The 24505-nt window shown below is 34.5% G+C and overlaps 1 protein-coding gene across 14 annotated transcripts in view; it reads left to right on the top strand.

Moving 5' to 3' along the window:
* The window catches only part of TCERG1 (transcription elongation regulator 1), a 51830-nt gene that overhangs the window by 9160 nt on the left and 18165 nt on the right, over positions 1-24505 (top strand). For 2 of the 14 annotated variants that reach the window (XR_003511790.1, XM_027546066.1), the window contains exons 4-15: positions 449-794; positions 1095-1214; positions 5103-5345; positions 9546-9608; positions 10780-10980; positions 11691-11803; positions 12738-12826; positions 19802-19962; positions 21051-21107; positions 21252-21318; positions 22369-22419; positions 23780-23915. Coding sequence is in view for 12 of the 14 variants with exons in the window: in XM_027546066.1 (XP_027401867.1) it covers positions 449-794; positions 1095-1214; positions 5103-5345; positions 9546-9608; positions 10780-10980; positions 11691-11803; positions 12738-12826; positions 19802-19962; positions 21051-21107; positions 21252-21318; positions 22369-22419; positions 23780-23915 (1647 nt within the window). In the remaining 2 variants the exon portion in view is untranslated. The remainder of the gene's footprint in view (positions 1-448; positions 795-1094; positions 1215-5102; positions 5346-9545; positions 9609-10779; positions 10981-11690; positions 11804-12737; positions 12827-19801; positions 19963-21050; positions 21108-21251; positions 21319-22368; positions 22420-23779; positions 23916-24505) is intronic. The other 12 variants (XR_003511791.1, XM_027546070.1, XM_027546069.1 and 9 more) reach the window with 11 other exon arrangements.

The following is a 24505-nucleotide window of genomic DNA, read 5'->3' as shown; positions in this document are numbered from 1 at the left end:
GGAATCAAGGTTTTCACTGGGGACTGGTCCCATATCTGGTACCATCTGCCTTACACTTACCAAATTCCAGACTTTAGAAGGAAGGCAGGTATAGAGCATAAACTGCATTGTTTGCGTAAGTAGTTGAGCCATTCCTATCAGTTAGGGAATGGTGGACAATGGCTTTCTAAGGATAGCGGTCTTAGATCTGCTGTGTTAACTATGCACAAAACATAGCCTTGGTTCTCCTTTTTTGATGTGTTAAAAATACAGTATGCTCTTTATAGAAAATTGAGGGAAAAGGAAAAAGTGAAACATTACCAATAATCTCATATGAACAGCTGATTCTGATGTACTTTCTCTTTTCTAGGTTTTTAAAAAAATACTATTTAAGACAAAATATCATTGTATTATTTATAAATGATAGTTGACAGGTTCTTTGAAACTGATGATTTTGCTTCTTCTGCAGGTTTATTATTATAATGCTCGGACACGTGAATCTGCATGGACCAAGCCAGATGGAGTTAAGGTTATTCAGCAGTCAGAACTGACACCTATGCTTGCAGCCCAGGCGCAGGTTCAGGCCCAGGCCCAGGCCCAAGCACAAGCTCAAGCACAGGCGCAGGCCCAGGCCCAGGCCCAGGCGCAGGCGCAAGTGCAGGCGCAAGTGCAAGTGCAAGCACAGGCAGTCGGTGCTTCCACCCCTACGACCAGTAGCCCAGCGCCTGCAGTATCTACTTCAGCATCATCGTCAACCCCATCCTCTACCACTTCCACCACCACAACTGCCTCTTCAGTTTCGCAGACAGTATCAAGTGAGTATTGGTCAGCATGTGTTTTCATTTAGGGACTAGAGAAATGGACAAGTAGGAATGCATTCCCATATGGTCCTAGTTTAAGTATTATCCTTGATATTATTTAAAATACATTTTTGACATTAAGACTTTTGGCTAAAAAGAACAGAAATTTATATTAGTAGAAAAAATTATTTGTTCAATTGAAATTCATGAAGCTAAACTGGAAAAGTGCAGAGTTAGCTGTTCAACTTGGCCAACAGTAATGTTGGGTGCTGTGGATTTGCAAAATAAGTGTGAGTCTTGGCCCCTATCTTGCAGAGTTTCCAGTTTTTCTAATTGAGGAGGCAAGAAAAATGCATGTGAAACAATTAGAAAATAGTGTGCAGAGTTATACAGCGAAGCTAGAAGATATAAGAATTCAAGAAAACGGAGAGACAAGTGAGTGGACTACATGGGTATTGAGATGGATCATAAAGGGTGTGTAATAGGATTTGAATAGGTTCAAAATTTCAGAGAGGTGTTTCAGATGGGGGAAACATAGGTCAGGAAATGACGGTAAATATAGTTTGTAAGATTGTTAGGTGGGAGGCTTTTTATTAGGTAATATATTGAATAAGAGACCAGGTTATGGAGAGTTTTAAGAACCAGGCAGATAAGTGAGGCAGGCAGGCGCTAGGTGGTTTGTATAAATTTAGTATTCTGTAAGATTTTTTTCTTGTGCTCATTTTCTGGTTAATGTTGAAATTGGGGAAACTTAGGAAAACTTGCAGTAATCTTGTTTAAAGGTAGCTAGGTCTCGGAATGATGTGCAGGCAGATGTAATGAGGACTTGAGTTAGAAGCAGTCCAAAAGGTAAGAGAACTTTCAGGTATGAAGTCACAGAAGCCCAAAGGTACGTCTTTTCTCTAAAGATTAGCAGTGATGAATAGACTTCAGGGGTGAGGAGAGAAGAATGTTAATTTGCTTAAAAGACTGTCATTAATATTTATGATACTATTTCTGGGTTTATTTTTTTTTAATATATAAATACAGTACTTATTCTGCAGGTTCAGATTGAGCACCCAAATATTTAAATAATTTTATTGATTTGATTATTTAATATGATATGAAGATACATAGTTATCCTTATAAGGGAATTACAATCCTAAGAGTCTTTTCCTACCTGGATAATAGGTGAGAATAAGGGGGAAAAAAGAAACTCTTCTCCCTCCCCCAGTAGCTTTGGGGACTAGGGAATTATTAGTGTATATTACCTTATAAGAAATAAGAGAAATCTAGTCATTTTAAAAATTCAAATTTGATTTTATTTACACAAGTAGTAACTGAAGTAGTAAGGTACCTGTGTAAGGGAGACAGTTTTTTTAAAGGCCCTATCTGATATTTTTCAGATAGCTTGGGAGAAAATATACTTAATAGAAAGATGTAAATAATGCTTTATTAGTCTGATTTCTTCTGTAGCTATGTTGACTTCTGAAAATTTAGAAGTTTAGCAGTGATACCAGCTAGTTGGTTGAGGATCTTTGCCTTTTTATAGGCAAATGTTTCTTAAACCTGTGCGGCAAGGCAAAAAGCTGCCAGTTTTTATGGGGTACTTTTGGTCGAAATGGGAGACGGAGATCGTTAAAAGCATTGTGGTTCTGTGGGGGAGGCTCTGTGTTGATTCTGTTGTTTTCCCTGTCTTCTTCGGAAAGAGAATCCGTAGTATTTGTTAAGGAAAGTGGATAGCCAAAAACTTTGAACTGTTCTCTATATATTCCATTTCTGTATTGGAATGGTCTATCAGTAGGCCCATAGGTGTCTTGTGGTTATTAACCATTCTATTCAGAATTCCTGTTTTTTTTTTTTTTTTTTGCATACTCTTCAGTGATAGAAAGGAAGGTCTTTATTCTAAGAACAAAACAGTGAATCTTGTTCTTTTTACTGCCTTTAAACATCAGTTTTGATGTTGTCTTTCAGTATTCCTGACATCTATTTTTATTTCGCTTGATTCAGTCATGAAGTGTTACCATACTATAATTCTTAGTATAATTCTTACTATAATTCTTAGAATTCTTTTTCCATCTCTTAGAGGCAGTCACTTGTCTTTAGTTAAGGTCCGAGGCTGGATTAGTAGTATATTTTGAGTTCTAGTGTTACACTAGTCATTTTAGCAAATGAAGCTAATAGAAATTTACTTATTATAAAGTCCTAGCTACCATTCTCCCAGCTCCTCATTTAATTTTAATTCTTTTATTTCCTTTGTCCCTTTTCTGTCATGACTCCCGGCCCCTAATCAAATTCAGAAAATCCTGTTTCAGCAAGAGGATGAGTGAATACTTTCTGCCATCTCCATTGGTGTACCTTTCCCCTTGAAATTTGATCCCTTTCTAACTCATTTTCCTGATTCCAGTACTTTATATCATAATTTTAACAAATATTACTAAGTACTATTACCATAATACTTTGAAAAAATGTAATTCTATTAACTGCAGTGTAAATCTGGGTAAATGGAACTGAAAATTAAGGAGTTTATATTTTAACCCCAGTTGAGCCTAAACTCGTTTTATCTTGTGCAAATTTGTGAAAAATGCTGATGAAATCCTACTTCTCAGGGAAGTTGGGAAATAACTAGATATATTTTCAGCCATTGCAGTAGATTACAAATGATAAATGGTATATGTATGGGACTGGGCAAATGTTGCATGTAATTTGTATTTTTCACACTGTTATAAAATTATATTAATATGATACTGTACCCTAAGGCTAGGTCTATGCTAGACCACCAATTCATTCCTGGGCCCCTGAAGATACTTGTTTGGCCCTGCTGTCTATTTAGCCAAGGTGAGTCCCTCATTAACAAGTATGAAATTGCACACATCTTCCCAGCCTAAGTGAGTTTTTCATTGTTAGGAGCTGAAGGAAAGATAGTGACACATTTTTCAGTTGAATTATTGGGTGGTTTGCATTAGACAGTGTGCTTTCCCTTAGAATAAAATTGGCATAAAGGTTGGGAAAGCACTGTTTTATTTATAAATTTGATGAATTCATTCTTCGTCCAATATAGGTAAAGTTTGACATTTTTCCTTCTGTCAAGATAAAGATGACGTATTTGTTACCAATGAATTATAAAAACAAATTTTGTTTTGGAACTAGATGGTTTAGTTCTGTGCAATATTATATTTGAGAACTGAAACTTTAAAGGAGAGAAATATGAATTTTGTATATTTCGAGAGTCACAATTTGATTTTATGTGCGATTACCAGGGGTGAAATGTTTTTATTTTTCATATCTAAAAAAGAATGTATTAGCAGAACCAGATTATCCTGAATTTCACATTCTCCTGGTCTCACATTGGAAACCTGAGTGGGTTTTTTTTCCCTCTTTTTTAACCTTTTTATTTTGAAATAATTACAAAGAAACCCGTTTTTTTTTTACTCCATTTGTTCATATCCAGTCAGTCATTAGTTATTGCATATCTTTTTCCCTCTGTTCTTCCTTTCTTGGACAACTTCAGATGTGTTGAAATTGATTTTCACATCTCTGTTTTTCCTTTTCTTCCTATGCATCTGCCAGGTTAATTCATCAAATGAACAGTGATTATTACTCTTTCATTCAGAAACCTTCATTCTGCCTCCACTCATCCCTTTTACATTCATGAAGTCACATAAATAACACGTGAATGCATTCTTATTAAAAAAGAAAAATCAAACTCTGAAGCATGTGTAGTAAAAATAAAAGGGTATATACAGATACAGTTTGGTGTTCATTCTTTTAGATTATGTCTCTGCATTTACATGAGTTCTTCCCTTTCCCTCCCCAGTCGAGTGCAAACTCATAAGTTGTGTGTTCAAGGCCTCCCAATTTATGCTTCTTGCCTACCTTTCCAGCTGTAATTTACTGGTTCTGTTGATATGCCTAGTGTTTGACTAGTTAACTGCTTGCCTTCTGTTTTCTAAACAAGTCCTTTTTGTCCCCTACTCTTTGCTTTTACTCAGTTTTCTCACCACTTGCTTATTTTCTCTTTTCACTTTGTCATTTTCCTTGTTAAAATCATAATCTTTCAAGGCCTATCATCACAGTATGAAATTTTCTGTACCGTCTCACAGTAGAAGTGGTCTTTGGGTCTTGATTCACACTCCTGTACATTTATCCCATCTCACTTTGTATTTTAGTTATTATTTGTGTTTCATCTAACTATTTTCAAGCTTCTTGAAGACAGAGACCTTGTTATAAATACCTTTCAGTGCATGGAATGGGCCCTTAAATACTGAATGAGTGAATGATGAATGAGTATAGTAAAATCGTTTATGAACGAGTGATACATATTTTTGTTTTATTTCTTATCAGCACCCACAACACAAGATCAGACCCCAAGTTCTGCTGTTTCAGTTGCCACGCCTACAGTTAGTGTTTCAACTCCTGCTCCTACAGCCACACCTGTGCAAACCGTTCCTCAGCCGCACCCCCAGACGTTACCTCCTGCTGTTCCGCATTCAGTGCCTCAGCCAGCAGCAGCAATCCCTGCTTTTCCACCAGTCATGGTACCTCCGTTTCGTGTTCCCCTTCCTGGCATGCCAATTCCACTTCCAGGTAACCAACAGATGATAACAGTTTCTCCAGTTATGTTTTCATATTGTCAGTTAGTTTGTTCTCATGTGTCTGTTACATTTGAAATTTGCCTTGAATCTCACTTGTTTGAAACATTTTTGAAAGATTCATGGCTAACTGCAATATTTTCTCTTCAGTTTTGGTAAATGTCCTTTTTTGTTATTGTTGTTTACATGTCTTAAAATTAGAGCCACATTTAAAGCTACACTCGTTTTGGATAATGGCCTCAATGAATTAAAAGTGATCATCTTTTTGTGTAAATGTGTTCTAAATGCCATATTTTAAGGGATTGACTGTATGAAGTTAAGAAATCACGTGATAAGAGTTACCACAAGTGATTTATATATCATCCATTGGTCCAAGCACTTTACGTGTAATAAGTCATGTAATTTTCACCACCATCTTAGGAGGTAGATACACAGACAGGTTAAGGTTACTTGCCCATGGTCACATAGCTGCTGATAAGGTGTTGGGGTTTGAGTCTGGGCACTTCAGATCCAAATACTATGCTCATAATAATGATGTTATACTGAGAAAAAACTGTGAGTCATGTAATTTAAAAAATTCATGTGAAACAAAACGCGTGCTTCCCCTGTAACAATTGTGAAGTATAACATATACCACTTAAATGTTTACATAATTGCAGTGAATTCATGTGTTTTATTTTCTTAGGGGAAATCATTTCAACTAGAAAAGGAATTAAAAGATTTGGAGTAAAGTTTTTCCCCATAGGAATTAAACAATGATAGTGTTCAGCATCCTAAATATGAGAGTGTTTGCTGTTGTCAGACACATTTACTCCTTAATCCATCGTCTGTTCTCCTAGATTTATAGTTGAAAATATTGATCCCTTAAAGAGGTCAGGGCTTCCCTGGTGGCTCAGACAGTAAAGAATCTGCCTGCAGTTCAGGAAACCCAGTTTGGATCTCTGGGTTGGGAAGGTCCCCTGGAGGAGGAAATGGCAACCCATTTCAAGATTCTTGCCTGGGAAATCCCATGGACAGAGGAGCCTGGTGGGCTATAGTCCATAGTTGGACATGACTGAGCGACTGACACTTTAACTAAAGAGGTCAAGTTTACAAGGCTAGTTTGTAGCAAAGATGAATAGAACCTAGGCCTCCTGTCTCCTAATTTCAGGTTCTTTCCACCTGACTGCTACTTTATTGCATTATTTTTTATGTAAAATAGGGTTGTGATACAGCTGTTAAGAGTTGTACACATGAATCATCACTGTTGCTCTAATTGTCTATTTCCTTGTATTTGAAAAGAACACTTTCAGCTATTATACCTGAGCAAGAAGCCAAAAATTTAAGAATTAGTGGGTTTTTTAGAAAATCTTTTTCATGTTCTTGTAGTGTTAGATAATGCATAGTATATGATATTTAAGAAACTGAAATCATTTGAAAGTAAGAAGAAAATAAAAAAATTTTCTCAAATACTAGGTATTACCCTTTTTCAAAATTAAAGATAAACAGCTAGATACTTTCCTCTTTGGAGTACTCTTTGTAGAAAATGAAGTGATAAATGGATAAAAGCATGACATAACCTCTTGCAATCTTGGTCTGCTTTAGGGCCAGGACAGTGTTAAGACCAGATCCTGAATTCTGAGTCATCTTAAGGATCCGGGATTGTTAATTCTGTAGAGAGAAGATTGAGAGGTAGCATAATAACATATGAAACATTGGAAAGGCTGTTAGCTAAAAGAGTTTAGTTTTGCTGTGGAGGTTCTTAATAGTACCAGTGAGTAGCAAAGAGTAGCTACTCTTTGCTAATATCAAAGAGTAGCCAAAATTATTTTTATAGGAAGTGGAATTTTGTCACAATAAAATCCCTTCAGTTACAGCTGTCTTTGAATATCTTGGTCTTCTCTGGCCCTCACCCACCATTGAATTTTAGAACAGTTGGTAAACATTTGAGTTACCAGATGAGGTAGCACCTGTGAAGTTTGGCAGCAAAAAACATTTAATAAATGGCAGCCATTAATGACATTTTGTAGGTCAGTTGGAAGACAACCTGAATTAGATAATCTACAAAACTTTGTGCATGATACCAAAGATTCTTTGGAGAGGGAACTAATTTTTTATAGAAAGTAATATTAATATTTTTGAAGTAATATTTGTTGAATATTTGTAGTAAGGTAAATGGGGGATTTGGATGTAATTTATCTTGGAGCCTTAAATGCTGTTTGAAACAGCAATGTATGGCTCTGAGGATGATTAAAGAGGGGATGCTCAAACAAAATGAAGGAAAGGAGTGGAAGAGTTAGGTGTAAAATAAAACCTTCAGAGGTGGGCTTTGGGATAGTGAATTGGATTAGGATTATAGGATTTCTACTGTAAAATCTTATTTGCAATTTTAAGAAGCTTATAGTCAGTGACATCAGGATTATCCAGAATACTAAATGGAATTTTCTAATTTCCTGGTAGAACATAATTTGAGGATGGATGGAGTTGTAGGAAAATTGAACCAATGCTCCTTTTAAAAAGAAGACTAAAAATTTAGCCCTTTGGTTATTTTGTGAGTCTTCATGGTGTGCATATAGTCACCCTCAGAAAACCTCAATTTGGTCTTTTTAACATGAGAAGAAACAGACGTGTTCTTTTATCGTGACCTATAATATTGATAGTCAAATACAAGAGTTCTCTATTGGCTCAGTTGATATTAGACAATGGCAGTTAGGCCTAAATATCAGTAGGTAGGATTTTCTTGTGTTTTAGTTGTATAGTTGAAATTATGTATTGGGGAATGTCTTTAGGAACAATCTTTGAGAATAAAGTTCATATATTCTAAGAATTGAATTTCTAGTGCTGGCTTACTAGGCTCAGTGGTCCTGCAGATGGCAGTATTTATACTAATTTAAACCTAATACATGTTGTAACTTCCTTAACCAAATGAATTTTTCCATTGCTTTCTTTAAACATGGAAAATAAAACTGTACATATAGCTACTCAGCATGCTTTTATGGTCCAGTGCATTTGTTTTAGTTTCAGTGTTAATAGAAGGTTTAGCTTTGTTTTTATTTAAAATGTAATTAAGAAGTTAAGGCAGTTTGCAAAAATTGGCAGTATTTTTGTGTGTGTGTGAGTGAACATAGGCACATTATTTATAAACCCAGGAGTTTAGCTTAAATTTTTTTCTCTGAATCATGAAGAATTTCTTTTCATGTACTTTGTGGGGAAAATAGTTTATTCTTTTTAATTTTTGTCAGTACTAAAATAGGTTTAGTATTTTTTTAGCCAAAACAAATAGAAAATAAAATTTAATTTCCAAACCCTTTGCCTTTTCCTTAAAAATTTTTTAAAAATTCACTCTCTAATTTCAGATTTCCTCAATTAAAAAATCTTACGTTTCCAGCTTTTCCTTTCATTCCCTTTTTATCATTATTGTAATGCATCGTGATGAGGCTTCATTCTTCTTCTAATGTACGTAATTTCCATTCCTTTAGCCAGCTTAAACAAATTGAGGTTTCTAAATTAATCAACCCATGTAGTCATCAGTGGGGCTGTATTTTTCTTAATTCGTTAGCCTGCCTCCACAGTGTCCCAAGCCCATGGCATTCCACAGAGCAGGCACTACACGTGGATATTCTGTCTTTAGTTGAATGCTACCCTCCTCTTCATCCTTGCCCTTTTATTATTTGCAGTAGAATATTTGGGTCTGTCTCCTACTTAGTTTTCTTCCTTGCTCTCACCCTCTTTGTCCTACCTTACTGTTCTCCTTTTGCATGGTTGTGCTCCATGCCTCTGCTTCTGCATGTAGTTCCCACTTAGCAGCAGCACAGAGAAGGTATCTTGTCAGTGCCATGCTGTGTCTGCCTTTCACTGGTTTCTTAAGCAGCATGGACTTGATATCCTGTGGGAAAATGTCCCACATGGAAACCTGTTATGCATATGTAATGAAGGGACTCTTCCTTTGTTGACTTTAAACTCTTGAGACTCCTTCAAAAATTACCAGCTGGTTTGATAAAAAGGTAATTGATGCTATAACTTAGAACTAGTTATCATTGAATTTGGCACCACTTCCCATAAAATGTCAAACAGAAAGAAAGTTTACTCCATCCTTGGTCTTTTTCATTTGGAAATAACATTCTAAATTGTAGTGGTAAATTATTTCCCTGAATCCCAGTGGTAGCCGACATACAATGGCAGCTTTCCAACGTATGCTTGCTTATCCATTTTACAGGTGTAGCAATGATGCAAATAGTCAGCTGCCCGTATGTAAAGACAGTCGCTACCACCAAGACCGGTAATTTTTAAAACCATCTTAGTTTGTTTTGTCTGTAAGTTGGCATGGTAGTGAATGTTGTTGTTTATCCTTTTATTTATTTATTTTGCCCAAGTGAGTGGATTTTTTTTATATTTTTCTTTTTAATGAGCAGTATAAATGCAGTTGTCATATTTGGCCAACACTTAATTTTCCCAGTTGCCTGTAGTATTAGCTTTGTTGGTTCACAAAAGCAAATAAGGTCAGATCACTTTATATCTTGATTTCTGTAATAAGTGTAAACAACTTCATTCTCATATTCATAACATTTAATTTTATTTTTGATGTGTGTTTTTAAGTTAAATATAAAAAAATCATTTCCATGTGTAAAGTGATGTGATTATGCTTGCATGCTAGTGAGTTTATGTGTGTGAATATTTGTGTGTTTATAGTATAAATTTGCATTTTAAAGTTACTGAAGTTAACTACCTGAAACTTAAATTCTAGTATAGGATATGAAGTTCTTTTTTTTTTTTTTTTCCAATTTTAATTCACATTTTTGATTATGTAGCACCAGCTTATTTAGCTGTCTGGTGAAAAATATAAATCTTGGCTTATCTTTTAAACATAAAAGAAATTTTGCTCTCTTTTTGGAAAATAATAAACTGTCAGAGTTTACAGGACTATGTGACTTAATCACTTAGTATGCTAAAATTGATTTGATAACAAAGTCAGGGACTTACTTTTACTTATTTATTTTTTCAGTCATTTACTTTGAAATAGAGTTTTATTCATATCCTTTTTAGGTATCTTAGAATAAGAAAATAATTTTTCCTCAGGAAATATTCCTAGTAAATGTGCTTATTGCTTTGATTTCATTAGAACTTAAATTCTTTATAAAAATATATTTCTATTAATTAGAGAATTTATCATTTTTATAGTTTTATGTTATTATGATTTATCAAGATTTCGTTATAGGTGTGACGCAAATTTCTGACTTTAAGGTACTTCTTGGGTTGAATTTCTGAATCTAATTGAATTTAGGCATTAGAAGTAAGCCAGATTTAAGTAATTAATATTTTATATGATTTTTTTTGTTTCAGTTGGCTCATTCATTTATTGATGTTTAATAGATTCAGCTCATATTTTAAAGTTTTACTTTGTATCACAATTTGGTACTTGGATCTAATATTTTCTATTATTCTTCTTTTAGGTGTATTGCCAGGAATGGCCCCTCCTATCGTACCTATGATACATCCCCAGGTTGCTATTGCAGCTTCACCTGCTACCTTAGCTGGAGCAACAGCAGTTTCTGAGTGGACTGAATATAAAACAGCAGATGGGAAGACATATTATTATAATAATAGAACATTAGAATCAACCTGGGAAAAACCCCAAGAGCTAAAAGAAAAAGGTATAGTTGTAATGACTTAGTGGGACATAGTATACATAGAATGGTATTTGAAATTCTGAATTAATTCCTTTTTAAAACATTTGAGGGATTTTCTATTTATATAGTGTTGGATTATTTATTTCCACTGAATTGATAATGTATTTATTTAAAAAGCCACAGTTGTTCTGCTTACAGGTTTGTCTGTCATTTTACCATTTAGAGAAATTAAATTATATGTCCACACTAATAGATATATTTTTTACTGTTGTCAGGAATTGCATAATTGCCTAATTAGCTGTTGAATTACTATCACCCTTACTGAAATTGATAGTAGTGACCAGGAAGGAATGTGTGTATTGTGTGTGTTCTGAAGAAAAACTTTAGGCTGTTGGAACCTTGGAGGAAGAGGACTCTTATTTTCTATAATCACAAGTCCCTGTTTCTGTTTTTTAGTATGTTATCCCTTTCATTTGTAGCAAAAATGATATATGAATGTAAGACTTTATGTCCTTCTGAAATCAGTAGTTCTTTTCTGCTGACAGTTTCCTAATTAGTATAGCAAGGTATTTGAAGTTGAGCATGACATTAGATTCAAGTCAATGATATTACAGGAAGAATGTTTTATTTTTGTGGTTAACAGCTAGAAATGGAATATCCTAACTGCTTAGTGTCAGTGTTCATCAGAAGTTAGATCAGAACCACTATGTGATGTTATCTCCATTTTTTAATAGAGAAACTAGAGGAGAAGATTAAAGAGCCAATTAAAGAACCTTCTGAAGAACCTCTGCCAATGGAGACGGAGGAAGAGGATCCTAAAGAAGAGCCAATAAAGGAGATAAAGGAGGTAAAGGGCCATTTCCTACTGACATGAGAGCCAGTGTTGATTGTTGGGTACAGTGTACTGGTAACTGAAAATCTGTTTACTGTTGTTTTAGATAATTGCTGTAAATCTGATCCCTGAAATTTTAGGGTTCTTTGAAATTTGTAATTCAATTTTCCCTTTGAAAATTTCATTAAATTATTTCTTACACGAAACCAAAGCCCCTCTAGAAAGAAAGGCCCCTGGACCAGAGCTGATGTCTCCTCCTGACTTACAAATTGCTACATGTTATAATTTTAAGTACAACTTCATATTTGGGGATTGTTCATTGTATTTTACCTGTCCTCTCTTGCATAGAATAATCTCTGAACAACACTAAAAGAGCTCTGCTTTTGGACATTCTGCTGAGTAAGGAATTTAGCAGAAAAAGAAACAACCTTAAATGAAGAAATCTCCTCTAATATTCTATACCCCTTTCTTTATTTCTACTCCTAAACAGATAGTTAGTGACTCTCTAAGTTAGAAACATCTTCTGATGGGGTCTATATTTCTATGTGAGTGCCTTCTCAGTCATGTCTAACTCTTTGCAACCCCATGGACAGTAGCCCACCAGGCTCCTCTGTCCATGGAATTTTCCAGGCAAGAATACTGGAGTGGGTTGCCATTTTCCTACTCCTGGGGATCTTCCAGACCCAGGGATTAAACTTGTATCTCCTGCATTGGCAGGAAATTCTTTATCACTGTGCCATCTGGGACGCCAGTGGGTTCTACTGTCATGGAATTCAGCTCTGCCTAAGGGGCAAAGATTTAGAAATTCTGATTCAGAGTCTCCCCTCTGTATGGTAGCAACAGACATTATGTTAGTTTTACTTTAAGGTATTTGCAGTCTTGTGCTTGTGGGATATTCAAGTATAATTTTGTGATATGAATTTAATGGGAGTAATACAATTTCCCATAGGAGCCCAAAGAAGAAGAGATGACTGAGGAAGAAAAAGCTGCCCAGAAGGCAAAGCCAGTAGCTACTACCCCTATTCCTGGTACTCCGTGGTATGTAGGTTACTTAATTAGTAAGTTTTATTTATTTATTTATTGCCATGTTTGATTATTACATTATTACACAATAGGTAGAGAAAGTACTTTAAAAAAAGTATGTGTCAAATACTGAATGTTTTTTGGTTGTTTTATTTTGGATTCTCAAACCTAAAACTCAACTGCTGCAGTATCTTGCTCTTCTCACAGAACTCCCTATTAATATTTACTGATTATAATTATAGATTTGAACCACTGTAAGATCCTGAATCTCCTTTTTTATTTATGAAGTGTTTATTTATTTATGAAGTGTTTTAAAATCGCTTTTATATATATCCTCATAAATGATTATGTTTAGAGAACTTTGTAAAATTACATCTTTTTATCTTAACTTTGAGTAGTCTGTTTTTTCTTTCCTTTTTTTGTTTGGTTCTCTCTCTTCTTCCTCTCCCCACATCAGGACTTTCTTTCCCTATTCTATTTAATCTGTACTCGGTCTACTCATGGCAATGAGTTGGCTTGTTTCTTGAGTCTTGTAATGTGTAAATTCCCCTTCAACTTGGTTTCCTTTTTTCTCCTTGGTTTTATTATTTGTTCTATAGAATCCCACAGTCTGGGTTTTATTACTGTATCCTGGTGGTACTTTTAAATAGAATCCTCCATTCTGAATTTCCTGTAAATTTAGCGGGCAGTTATAGAGATATGATGAAATTTGTGCTTGATCTTTTTGGCCAACTAACTGATGATGACCTTTCCCTCAGGATGCATCTAGTTGTCCCTTTTTTGTGTGTGATTTTAGTGGTCATTGCTGATTTGCCTAGATCAGTGGTTTTCAACCAGAAGTAATTTTGGCCTCCTCCCCTCAGCCCCCCCCTCCCTGAAGTGGATATTGGGCAAAGTGTGCAGGCATTTTTGGTTGTCGTAACTGGAAGGCATGTGGTAGGTATAGGCCTGGGTTGCTCCTAAACACCCTACCATATACAGGGCAGCTCCCTGTAAGAATTAATTATTTGGCCCAAATGCCAGTAATGTGGAGTATGAAAAACCTGGCCTTTTGGCATATTTGCTCATTTGCTTTTCCCACAGACAAGACCAGTAGTGTCAGCAACGGTATGATTACTGAAGACGGTTTAAGATTTTTTCTGGTTATTTTCCTACCGAGGTGTGCTAATACAGCTCCAGTGGTATGAGTCGTAAGTGTGGAGTGAGAAGCTGTCAGGACATTTCAGAATTAATAGACTATGGATAAAGAATTCTTGAGTCACCAGGGCTTCCCTGGTGGCTCAGATGGTAAAGAATCCACCTTCAGTGCAGGAGACCTGGGTTCCATCCCTTGGAGGAGGGCATGGCACCCCACTCCAGTATTATTTGCCTGGAGAATCCCCATGGACAGAGGAGCCTGGAGGGCTACAATTCATGGGGTCACAGAGAGTCAGAAACAACTAAGCAGTCAACACATGGACAAAGAATTCTTGTGTCACAAAACTACCTTGTGCTAATAATATGCATGATAAAGTGAGTAGGGTGAAGTGTACTGATAATCTGCATCATTTAATAGATGAAAAAATAAGACTGGCAGATAGAGGAAGGATAGATGCATGATAAAGAATATATGATAAAATATTAAGTCTAAATCTAGATGGTCAGTGTATTATGTTCACTGTTCTAGAGACATTCTTTAAATATTCTGTATATTTAAATTTTTTCATAATATTGAGTAAAAACCTATGGAAATAAACTAAAGAAATGCATCAGCAATTAATCATTAATTGATTAATCAATTATATCAATTAATCAATCATTAATTGATATAAATGTGTAAATAAAAATAAAGTCGCCATGCCAGTCTAGGTGAATATGAAATTTCAAATACTGTAAATTCAAAGATAAATTTTTCATAAGTTAAAATCCAACACAGGTTACAAACATATTGTGAATGGCAAATAAAGGCAGCCTCACTTAGACTTCGTTGTTCAGTTGCTCAGTCATGTCCGACTCTTTGCGACCCCATGGCCTGCAGCAAGCCAGGCTTTCCTGTCCTTCACCACTTATGGGTCTTGCTCAAATGCGTGTGCATTGAGTCGGTGATGCCATCCAACCATCTCGTCCTCTGTCGTCCCTTCTCCTCCTGCCTTCAGTCTTTCCCAGCATCAGGGTCTTTTCCAGTGAGTTGGCTCTTATTAGGTGGCCAAAGTATTGGAGCTTCAGCTTCAGCATCAGTTCTTCCAGTGAAATTCAGGGTTGATTTCCTTTAGATTGGGTTTAGATTGGTTGGATCTCCTTGCAGTCCAAGGTACTCTCAAGAATCTTCTCCAACACCATAGTTCAAAAGCAGCAGTTCTTCAGCGCTCAGCTTTCTTTATGGTCCTGCTCTCATGTTCATACATGACTACTGGAAAAACCATAGCTTTGACTAGATGGACCTTTGTTGGCAAAGTAATGTCTCTGCTTTTTAATAGGCTGTCAATGTTTGTCATAGCTTTTCTTCCAAGGAACAAGCGTCTTAATTTCATGGCTGCTGTCACCATCTACAGGGATTTTGGGGCCCCCAAAAATAAAGTCTCTCACTGATTCCATTGTTTCCCCATCTATTTGCCATGAAGTAATGGGACCGGATGCCATGATCTTCATTTTTTGAATGTTGACTTTTAAGCCAACTTTTTCACTCTCCTCTTGCACTTTGATCAAGAGGCTCTTTAGTTCCTCATCGCTTTCTGCCATAAGGGTGGTGTCATCTGCATATCTGAGGTTATTACTATTTCTCCCAGCAGTCTTTAATTCCAGCTTGTGCTTCATCTAGTCCAATATTTCTCGTGATGTACTCTGCATATAAATTAAAAAAGCAGGGTGACTGTATTCAGCCTGGACGTTCTCCTTTCCCAGTTTGGAACCCGTCCGTTATTCCATGTCCGGTTCTAACTGTTGCTTCTTGACCTGCACACAGATTTCTCAGGAGGCAGGTAAGGTGGTCTGGTATTCCTATCCCACAGTTTGTTGTGATTCACAGTCAGAGGCTTTAGCGTAGCCAATGAAGCAGAAGTAGATGTTTTTCTGCAGTTCTCTTGCTTTTTCTCTGATCCAGCAGATGTTGGCAATTTGATCTCTGGTTCCTCTGCCTTTACGGCATGCTAAATCTTTGTGATGCAGTCTTAGTAACCAATTGGAAAAGTTACAAGTCTCCATGACCTTAAAAGATTTTTGTTTTGTCAAAACATTAAAAACTTTCTTAGAATCAGAAACTAAAGTTTACTGAACCTAGAAAATTTCTAATTTTTGATCCCTCTTTATTCTTAAAAAAAAAAAAAGTAAAATAAAGTCAAACCTATGCTCTGAAATACCAAGAAAAAAATTCCAGTGTAATTATTCTTGTTGCTAGGACTGTTGTATCAGTGCAATGTTAAGTAGAAAAAATGAACGTCCCTGCCTTATTCTCCATGTAGGGGAAGAAATTCAGTCTTTTACATCATATATAATAGTAGCTTATATGGTTTTTAAAAAATTTGATAATGTTTTTATCATAAATCTGCATCTTTTGAAATGTTTTTCTCTTACATTCTTTTAATATGGAGAATTACTCTGAATTTTGATTGTTTAACTTTGCATTTCTGTAATAAACCTTAATCATGGTAGATTAATCTTTTTAATGTATTGTTGGATTTGATTTGCTAATATTTTACTGAGTATTTTTGCATCTCTGCTTGTGGCCTCTGAATCTATAAGTTTCTTTTGTAATGTTTTTGTTGGATTTTGGTATTAGGGTTTTGCTGGTTTCAGGAAATGAGTTGGATGGTGACTGGTGATTTCTATTCCTCTATTTACTGAAAAAGTTTGTAAGATAATATTTTTTCATTAAGGTTTTATAGAATTAACAAATCATCTGTGGTCAGAGTTTTTTTGGGGGGAAGAGTTTTCGTAACAATTTAAACTTCTTTAATAGCTATAGGACCATTTTTTTTGCTGTTGTTTCTTCTGTTGTCTTTGGTTAAGTTGTATTTTTCAGGAAATTTGCTTATTTTGTGTAAGTTGAATTTGTTCTAATTATTTTCTTAGTATCCTTTGAATGTTTCTGTTATTATTATTCTCTTAATATTCTTTAAATGTCTATGCTCTGTGGTGATACCCCTTTTTCTTTCCACATAGTGGTGATTTGTTCTCTATTCAGGACCAGTCAAGCCAAAAGTTTGCCTGTTTTCTGGTCTTTCATTAAGACCACAAGTTTTAGGGTGGTTGGGCCCCTCCACTCTTGCCCACTCTTATTTCCTTTTTTCTGATTACTTTGGGTTTACTTTATACTTTTTCTAGCTTCTTTTTCTAGTAATTATGAAATTACTCTTAAGTTATTAGTGTTCTTTTCTTATCATTTAAAGCTTAACATAGTTTCCTTTTAAGCCCTGCTTTAGCACCAGCCTACAAATTTTGATGTGTTGTATTTTCATTGCCATTCAATTTTTATGATAAAATTTACTTTTGATTTTTGTCTTTGACTCACTCATTATTTAGAAGTCTTTTGTTTCAGTTCCTTAATTTGAGTTTTTTCTGTGTATTTCACTTGTACTGATTTAATTGTCCTGTGGTCAGAGAATGCGCTTCCTTTGGTTTTGATACTTTCAAGTTCATTAAGACTTTTTTTAAATTGTTCACCAGGTGGTCTTTCTTGGTACTGTTAGTTTTAGGGTTTGGTTGGTCTGGCAGTTGTTGAGAGAGTTCTGTTAATCTATTGTAATAGTGGAATTGCCTATTTCATCTACTTTTAAGCTCTGTAAACTGGCTTATTATATATGTTTTATAGTTGTTACATGTTCTTGATTGTCTTTTTTTTTTAATCATTATGAAAAGACCCTATTTCTCTCTCATAATACCCTTTGTCTTGTGCTTTTTCCACCATTTACTTTCAAACTTTCTATAATTTTATGTTTAGTTTGTGTCTTAAAACAGCTTATAGTAGTGTCTTGTGTTTTTACTCACTTTGTCAATTCTTGCTTTTTAAATTGGAGTGTTTAGGCTGTTAACATGAGTGTAACTTTTGGTTGGATTTAAATCTGTTATTTGTTTTCTGTCTTCTCTATTTTTGTTCCTCCATTTGCCCTTTACTCCCTTCGTTTGAATTATTTGAACATTTTCTAGCATTCCATTTAATAATTTATCTCTTGGCTTTCGGGTGATATCTCTTTGCATTAATTTTTAGTTTTTCTTGTATTATAATATACCCACTTAACCATCATAGCCTACTTAGAGTTATTATTGTAGCACTTCACATAAAATGTGGGAGCCTTATTTTCATATAGGTTCTTTTTTAACCTTGTACCTACTGACCTTTATGTTGCAGTTGTCATATGTATTACTATTACATACATTGAAAACCCCAACATGCATTGTTCATGATTTTTCATACATATTTTGAAGAACTTAAGAGGAAAAAAATCTTTGATATTTTCCATTTCTGTTTTTTTCCCTTCGTTACTAAAGGTCCCGGTGCTTTTTTGTTTGGTAGTTTTTTAGGTATCATTTCCTTTCAGCCCGAAAAACTTTCTTACAGGGTAATTCTGATAGAAATGAAATCTCTTAGTTTCCCTTCATTGAGACTATCTTCTTTTCCTTTGTTCCTGAAGGATGTTTTTGCTCTGTATGGGATTCTAGGTTGGATTTCTTTTTTTTCCCGGACTTTAATGATGTTGTTTTAATGTATTTTTGCCTCTGTGGTTTCTGGTAGGAAATCCACAGTCCCTGGACTTATTTCCCTGTTTGTTTTCTGCCATACTTTTTGTTAGCTGCTCTCGAGGATTTTTCTTTATATTCGATTTCCATCTGTTTATGTTGTGTCTAAAAATGATTTTCTTGAAGTCTGTTCTGTTTGGGGTTCACTGAACTTCCTTAGTATTTATGTCTTCTACGAAAATTGGAGATATCTTTGGGCCATTTTGTCTTTAAATTTTTTCTGCCCCAATATTCTCTTCTGGGATCCCAGTGACATGTCTGTTGGGCATTTTGATATAGTCCCATAGGTTCCTGAAACACCATTCTTTTTTTTTTTTTTTTCTTTTTTAACAGTTTCTCTGCTGAGAACCTCTGTCTTCTTTCATTTCAAGTTTTGGCTTATCTTTGTTTTGTTTTTCTTTATCTCATTAAGTGTAATTATAATTGCTGCTGTAAAGTGTTTGATTATTTCAATAATAGAGGCTTTGTCTGATTAATTTTAACATCTAGGTCACCTTGAGCTTGGCAGCTGTTGATTAACTTTGATTATCTGGTCATAAAGACCTGATTTCTCTTAGTTTTAGCTGCCTGTGCTACTATTACTGTGCAACCAGAGGCCTCAGCAGAGGTTTGAGGGTGGGGAAATTTATACCCTTGCTTCTCTAAATTTTGACTCCATATCTGTGTGTTTTTTTTTTTTTTTAAACCTTAGAGAGTTCTTATGTACTTGTTTTTTTCTATATTGTTGCTGAGTTTCTAGTTGTAATTAATAGGAACAGTGGGTTGTGCTGGGCTACAGTGCCATAGCACAATAGGTGCTTTTATTTTTAAATACTTGATACAGTCAGTTATTAAAAGCTTCATAAATAATTGCATTTGAGTTTGTAGTCTGTCTGGTTTGGTAAGAAATAGTAAGTATTATGTAATAGGTCAGATGCTGTGGTGTGTTCTTGAGCTTTAGAGCTGCTTAATAGTATTATTATCTGCTGTTAGGCTCATCTTTTGTGATAGGTTAACATTGAGTGTGCCAGACATGTATGTTCCTGAGCACTCTGAATTCTGATCATCAATGTTTTGCTTTTCCTAGTTTTCTGTTAATATGTTGAGTTGCTCTTTTACTTAACCCATAGCCAGTCACCTCTTCTGTTCTGAAAATCATATTTGGTTCTCTGTAAGAAATGATAATATGAATGTGTCCTTGCCCACCACCACCACCTCCCCTTTTGATTGGATGGCATTAAAAGACCTAACTATAAAATATGTTGCATAACATAAGAAAATGTTTGAATCTATTCCTAGGTGTGTTGTTTGGACTGGTGATGAGAGGGTCTTCTTTTATAATCCTACCACCCGTCTTTCTATGTGGGACCGACCCGATGATCTGATTGGAAGGGCAGATGTTGACAAAATTATTCAAGAGCCCCCTCATAAAAAAGGAATGGAAGAAGTGAAGAAACTAAGTAAGTCTTAAATTAGGATTTATCCTCTAATTTTAATATTCTTTTAACATTTTTATGGAAAATAGGCAGTTTAGAAGTCTTATTTTCAAGAAATATAAGGAAAGGAGTATTTGAGAAATGGAATGTAGACTGCTCTTCTAGATTGAGTTCATATAATTAAAAAATAGAGAATTTGGATAAAATTATGGTTTGTAAAATATTTATTGTATGTATTTTAAAAACACCTTGTTATTTTCAAGGTTGTCAGTTAATCCAAGATATGTTGGTGCTGCTGATGCTTGCTTCATTCTTATTAATAGTACTAAAATGCTCCTCAGTGAGCCTTTCAGCACCTTTTGTGATTAGTGTTACATATTTTGAAATAATTAAGCTGTGCAGAGTATTTTTAAAATATTGTTTATTAAAATTTGGCTAACTAAAACTGCAGTACTTTAAACTTGATGAAATTTAGGGAGGTAAACCTTTTTCCTGGGACTAGAGAGACGCCTGCACCTTATTAAGAGATAATCTTTTAATTCACCTTACCCTCAGACAGCCTTTCAATATATAAGATATATAATAAATATAAATATTTGTATATAATTTTTATTGAAAATTTGACATGGTATTGATTGTGTTTTTTTAAAAACCCTTTATATAGTATAGAAGCATGATAAATGACTCATTTAATACTTTAGTTGAAACAAATCCTAATATATCATTTATAATAATTGAGAAATCTTCATAGATTATATGTATACACATGGTACATTTTCTGCTTGCTAGTGATTTCCAAATTATTGGAACTTGGTCTACCTGGTGCAAAAGGTATAAGGGTTTTATTCATTTATTTGATAAATATTCACTTATTTGATAAATGAATACAATATTCATTTATTTGATAAATTTTATGTTAATAAAAATTTCAGAATGAGTCAAGTTTAATGTAAAGGGAAGATTAATAGAGGAGTTGTAGAATTATCATGATTTGTTTAATGTTTTATAAAGAAGTGTTATAGATATATAGTTAAGGAGTAATTTTATTAAAGAAAAGATTGTGTAATATATGCATATAAACTATTCATAATTTTTGAAATTTTTTTTGCCAGGGCACCCAACCCCGACAATGCTGTCCATCCAAAAGTGGCAGTTCTCTATGAGTGCAAGTGAGTGAGCTATAAGTTGCAGCTTTAAAAAAATACTGCTGACACAAGTGTTCCAGTAGTGGTTAGCAGAAGGATTCATACCTAAATATTTAAATTGTTGCTTGCTTATTTTTATTCTGACAGTTAAATTAAATTTTCTTATAGTTAAAGAAGAACAAGAATTAATGGAAGAAATGAATGAAGATGAACCTGTTAAAGCCAAAAAACGGAAGTAAGTAATACTTATAGTTTATGTAATTTAGGTAGATTTTTACCCTTAAAAGATGATTAGGCTACAGTCAGTTCATGATTAGGACAGGTAATGTGTGTGTGTTAGGAAGCAGAAGTTACGATTGCTCTCTTTAGGCCTATGACTAAGCCTTGCTTTAGGTTGTAGAAATGGTGTCCCTTCTGTTTCTAGATGTGGGAGAGTTTTGGTTATTTAAATATGTATTATGAAGCCAAATGACATTATTATGATAAATTGTTTTTAGAAATTCATTACACCTGAATTTTATAAAAAAAAGTTTCCTTCCTAATGTAGACCCCAACAGATACCGTTCCAAAAACCTGATAAATGTAGACCCAGACTTCCCTCTCTTTTTATATACTTGTCACTTCACTTAGTCCTTGTATCCGTGGTCATTACTTGTTGAAGAGGGAACCCTTGAGGCTATTATTATTAGAAAGTGCTCTGAGAGAGAGTGGTATAAACGGAAGCCTTAGTTTGACCAGTGTGCAGTAAAATATGAATGTTACTAATTATGGGGGGTGAATGGGTGGGGTAGAAGGTGTTTGTATATGAGTGGGGGAGGCATGGGACCATTATTTAGCAGCAAGAAGGAAAGTTTGAAGACATTACTATGGATTGGTTTATCATAGTCCTTATCTGAGGACAGATTGAATGCAGCCAAATTATGGCAAAGAAATCAGTAAGACAACCCCTGTTAAGGGTGTTTCTTTTTTAAAAAAAGTTTCTTTATTGGCAACAGTGTTAAAGAAATTAAGATATTAAAGTGTGACTCATAATTGACCACAGTAACAACAGCTGTTTGAAATTTTACAGTTGACTTTTTAGTTCTTGACCAAATGTATTTTTTATTAGTTGTAATCAACTGAATTTGTGTTCTAATAAGAATTTGTGTTAATTATTATAAATGACTGTATTCATTCTGTTTATGTACCATGATTTTGGATGTTCCTACAATGTTAAACTTTTAGGTTGTTTTTAATTGTTTGTTCTTATAGACAACTCTGTAAGGTTTTTAACTGCTTTTATCAGGAGAATGTCAAAGAAGTCCTTTATGTGGATTGCCCGAGCTTCTCTATTTAGGTACAAAGCTAAAAGCCTGTTTTTCCTGGCTTAGTTTTTCTTTTATTTCTTTTATTGAGATAGATAGTGATAGTTTGTATTGTGACATTTTCATTTAGTATAATTCTGTAAAGGTTATTTGTTTTCATTAGTTGTATTTCTTGTCTTTTAACTCTTTATATAAATAGTTCTTAAATAAATTATTATAAGAGGGTATATTGTTTGGCAAATTGCTTTTACCTGTTTGTTTTGTGCATATCTTAGGTCACAGACTATCTCGCTAAGTTCCTGCAGGTCACGGATTATATCTTCTATTTTTGATTCATTCCCTAAATTGCTAAATACCTCTCACCATATTTGTGGGGTAGCCTTAGTTCCATTTAAATCTCCTGGGCTACCTTCATTTCCCTATATAGCATGATTTTGGATTTCCTAATGTTCTGTTTTTCTAATTCCCTTAAGTTTATGCAGGAAATATGAACCAATTTTATTTGTATACAAAGCAGATCGAATTTAAGATGGAAGATCTGCTTTAACACACCTGAATATTACTGAATTACTTTTTTTGATTATTCACATGAATGGGCCTTCTTCATAGGGCAGATGTTTGAGAGGTGACTTAATTTCATGTTCACAATCTCACCTGAGTACTGTACAACAGCAGGGTTGCCCTTAGCCCTGAGGTGCATTTTTGGAGAAACAAGAAGTAGTTTAGTCATTGATGAACAGTTCTAATTCCACCTAACTACTCCGGGGCCTATGTTGCTCTCTGGGACCTGTCCTTCAACTTAAATCTCAACTTATCACCCAGAAAGTGAGTAAAAAAAATGTCAGGTAGGTAAGGTATATATCTCACATAATCCACTTGGCCAAATCTGCAGATATTTTATTTTCAAAATAAATATTTGAGATTAATAAGACTTTTACCAATTTTTGTTAGATTAAAAATCGTATGCATTTATAATGTAAAAACATTTTGGAAAATACTGTTTTTCCTATATCATTTCAAAAACTAAAAATTATATTCTATGCTGTTTGATTCTAACACTTAGAGTTTATTGCATTATTGGATAAGTTTTGTTTTTAAGTAAGGTCGTTTATTTTGTGTATCAAGTAGTATCAGGGAGAGACAGCATATTAAAGGTATTTTTCTTTCCTGACAATGTAGCCACTGTAACATCGTTAGAAGCTCATTGTAACTTTATTATTATAATGAAAGTTGCTTATCCCTTAGAGTTGATTTGAAAAGCTCAGTATAATTTGTTTTTGCCAAAAATATTCTGCTCAGTAGTGAGTCTTGAATATTCCAGTGATTTTAAGATTTTAGTAAGATTATATATTAATATTTTGTCAGTTGATGCCTGCATTTTCTTTTTTATAGGAGAGACGATAATAAAGACATTGATTCAGAGAAAGAAGCTGCCATGGAAGCTGAAATTAAAGCTGCCCGAGAAAGGGCCATTGTCCCTCTGGAGGCCCGAATGAAGCAGTTCAAGGACATGCTGCTAGAGAGAGGGGTCAGAAAACAATCTTTGGGGGAGATATTTCTGTTTTGTATAAGTAATATAAATATGTCTTGCTAAAAGGTCAAATCTAAGGTTAGTGCTCATGTTGTGGGGGCGGGATAAGGGAAGCCTGTCAAATCACTGTGCTCTTTTTCAGATAGCCGTTTTCTTGGCTAATTATATTATGTTTTAACTAAATGCCATTTTATTATCCTTTTAAGTACAAATAACATTTAACATTTATTGGGTCATTAAATTTTGGTGAGTAATATGACGAGTATTAACATTACAGAATGACGGACTACTCGGGATAGGTAAGGTAAATGTGATTCTTTTAATATCTACAGAATGGCTTTTGGTTAAAGGAGTACTGGTACTTTATGATATTACTATTAATGAAGCTTAATTGAGAAGGGATTTCAACCTTTTGATTATATTCACAGATTCATTTGAGTAAGTAAAATTGTTCAACTTTACATCACAACATTGTTCACAAGATTAGAGCAAGCTTGGGAAATCAAAATGCAAATCTTCAAGGCTTTTTCTGATGTACTGATTTTTAAAATGTCACACAGTAGTAGTTATTTTAATGAGTAATTAAG

The sequence above is a fragment of the Bos indicus x Bos taurus genome, chromosome 7 (genome assembly GCF_003369695.1).
Source record: "Bos indicus x Bos taurus breed Angus x Brahman F1 hybrid chromosome 7, Bos_hybrid_MaternalHap_v2.0, whole genome shotgun sequence".
Lineage (NCBI taxonomy): Eukaryota > Metazoa > Chordata > Mammalia > Artiodactyla > Bovidae > Bos > Bos indicus x Bos taurus.
This window is presented reverse-complemented; position numbering and strand designations above follow the sequence as displayed.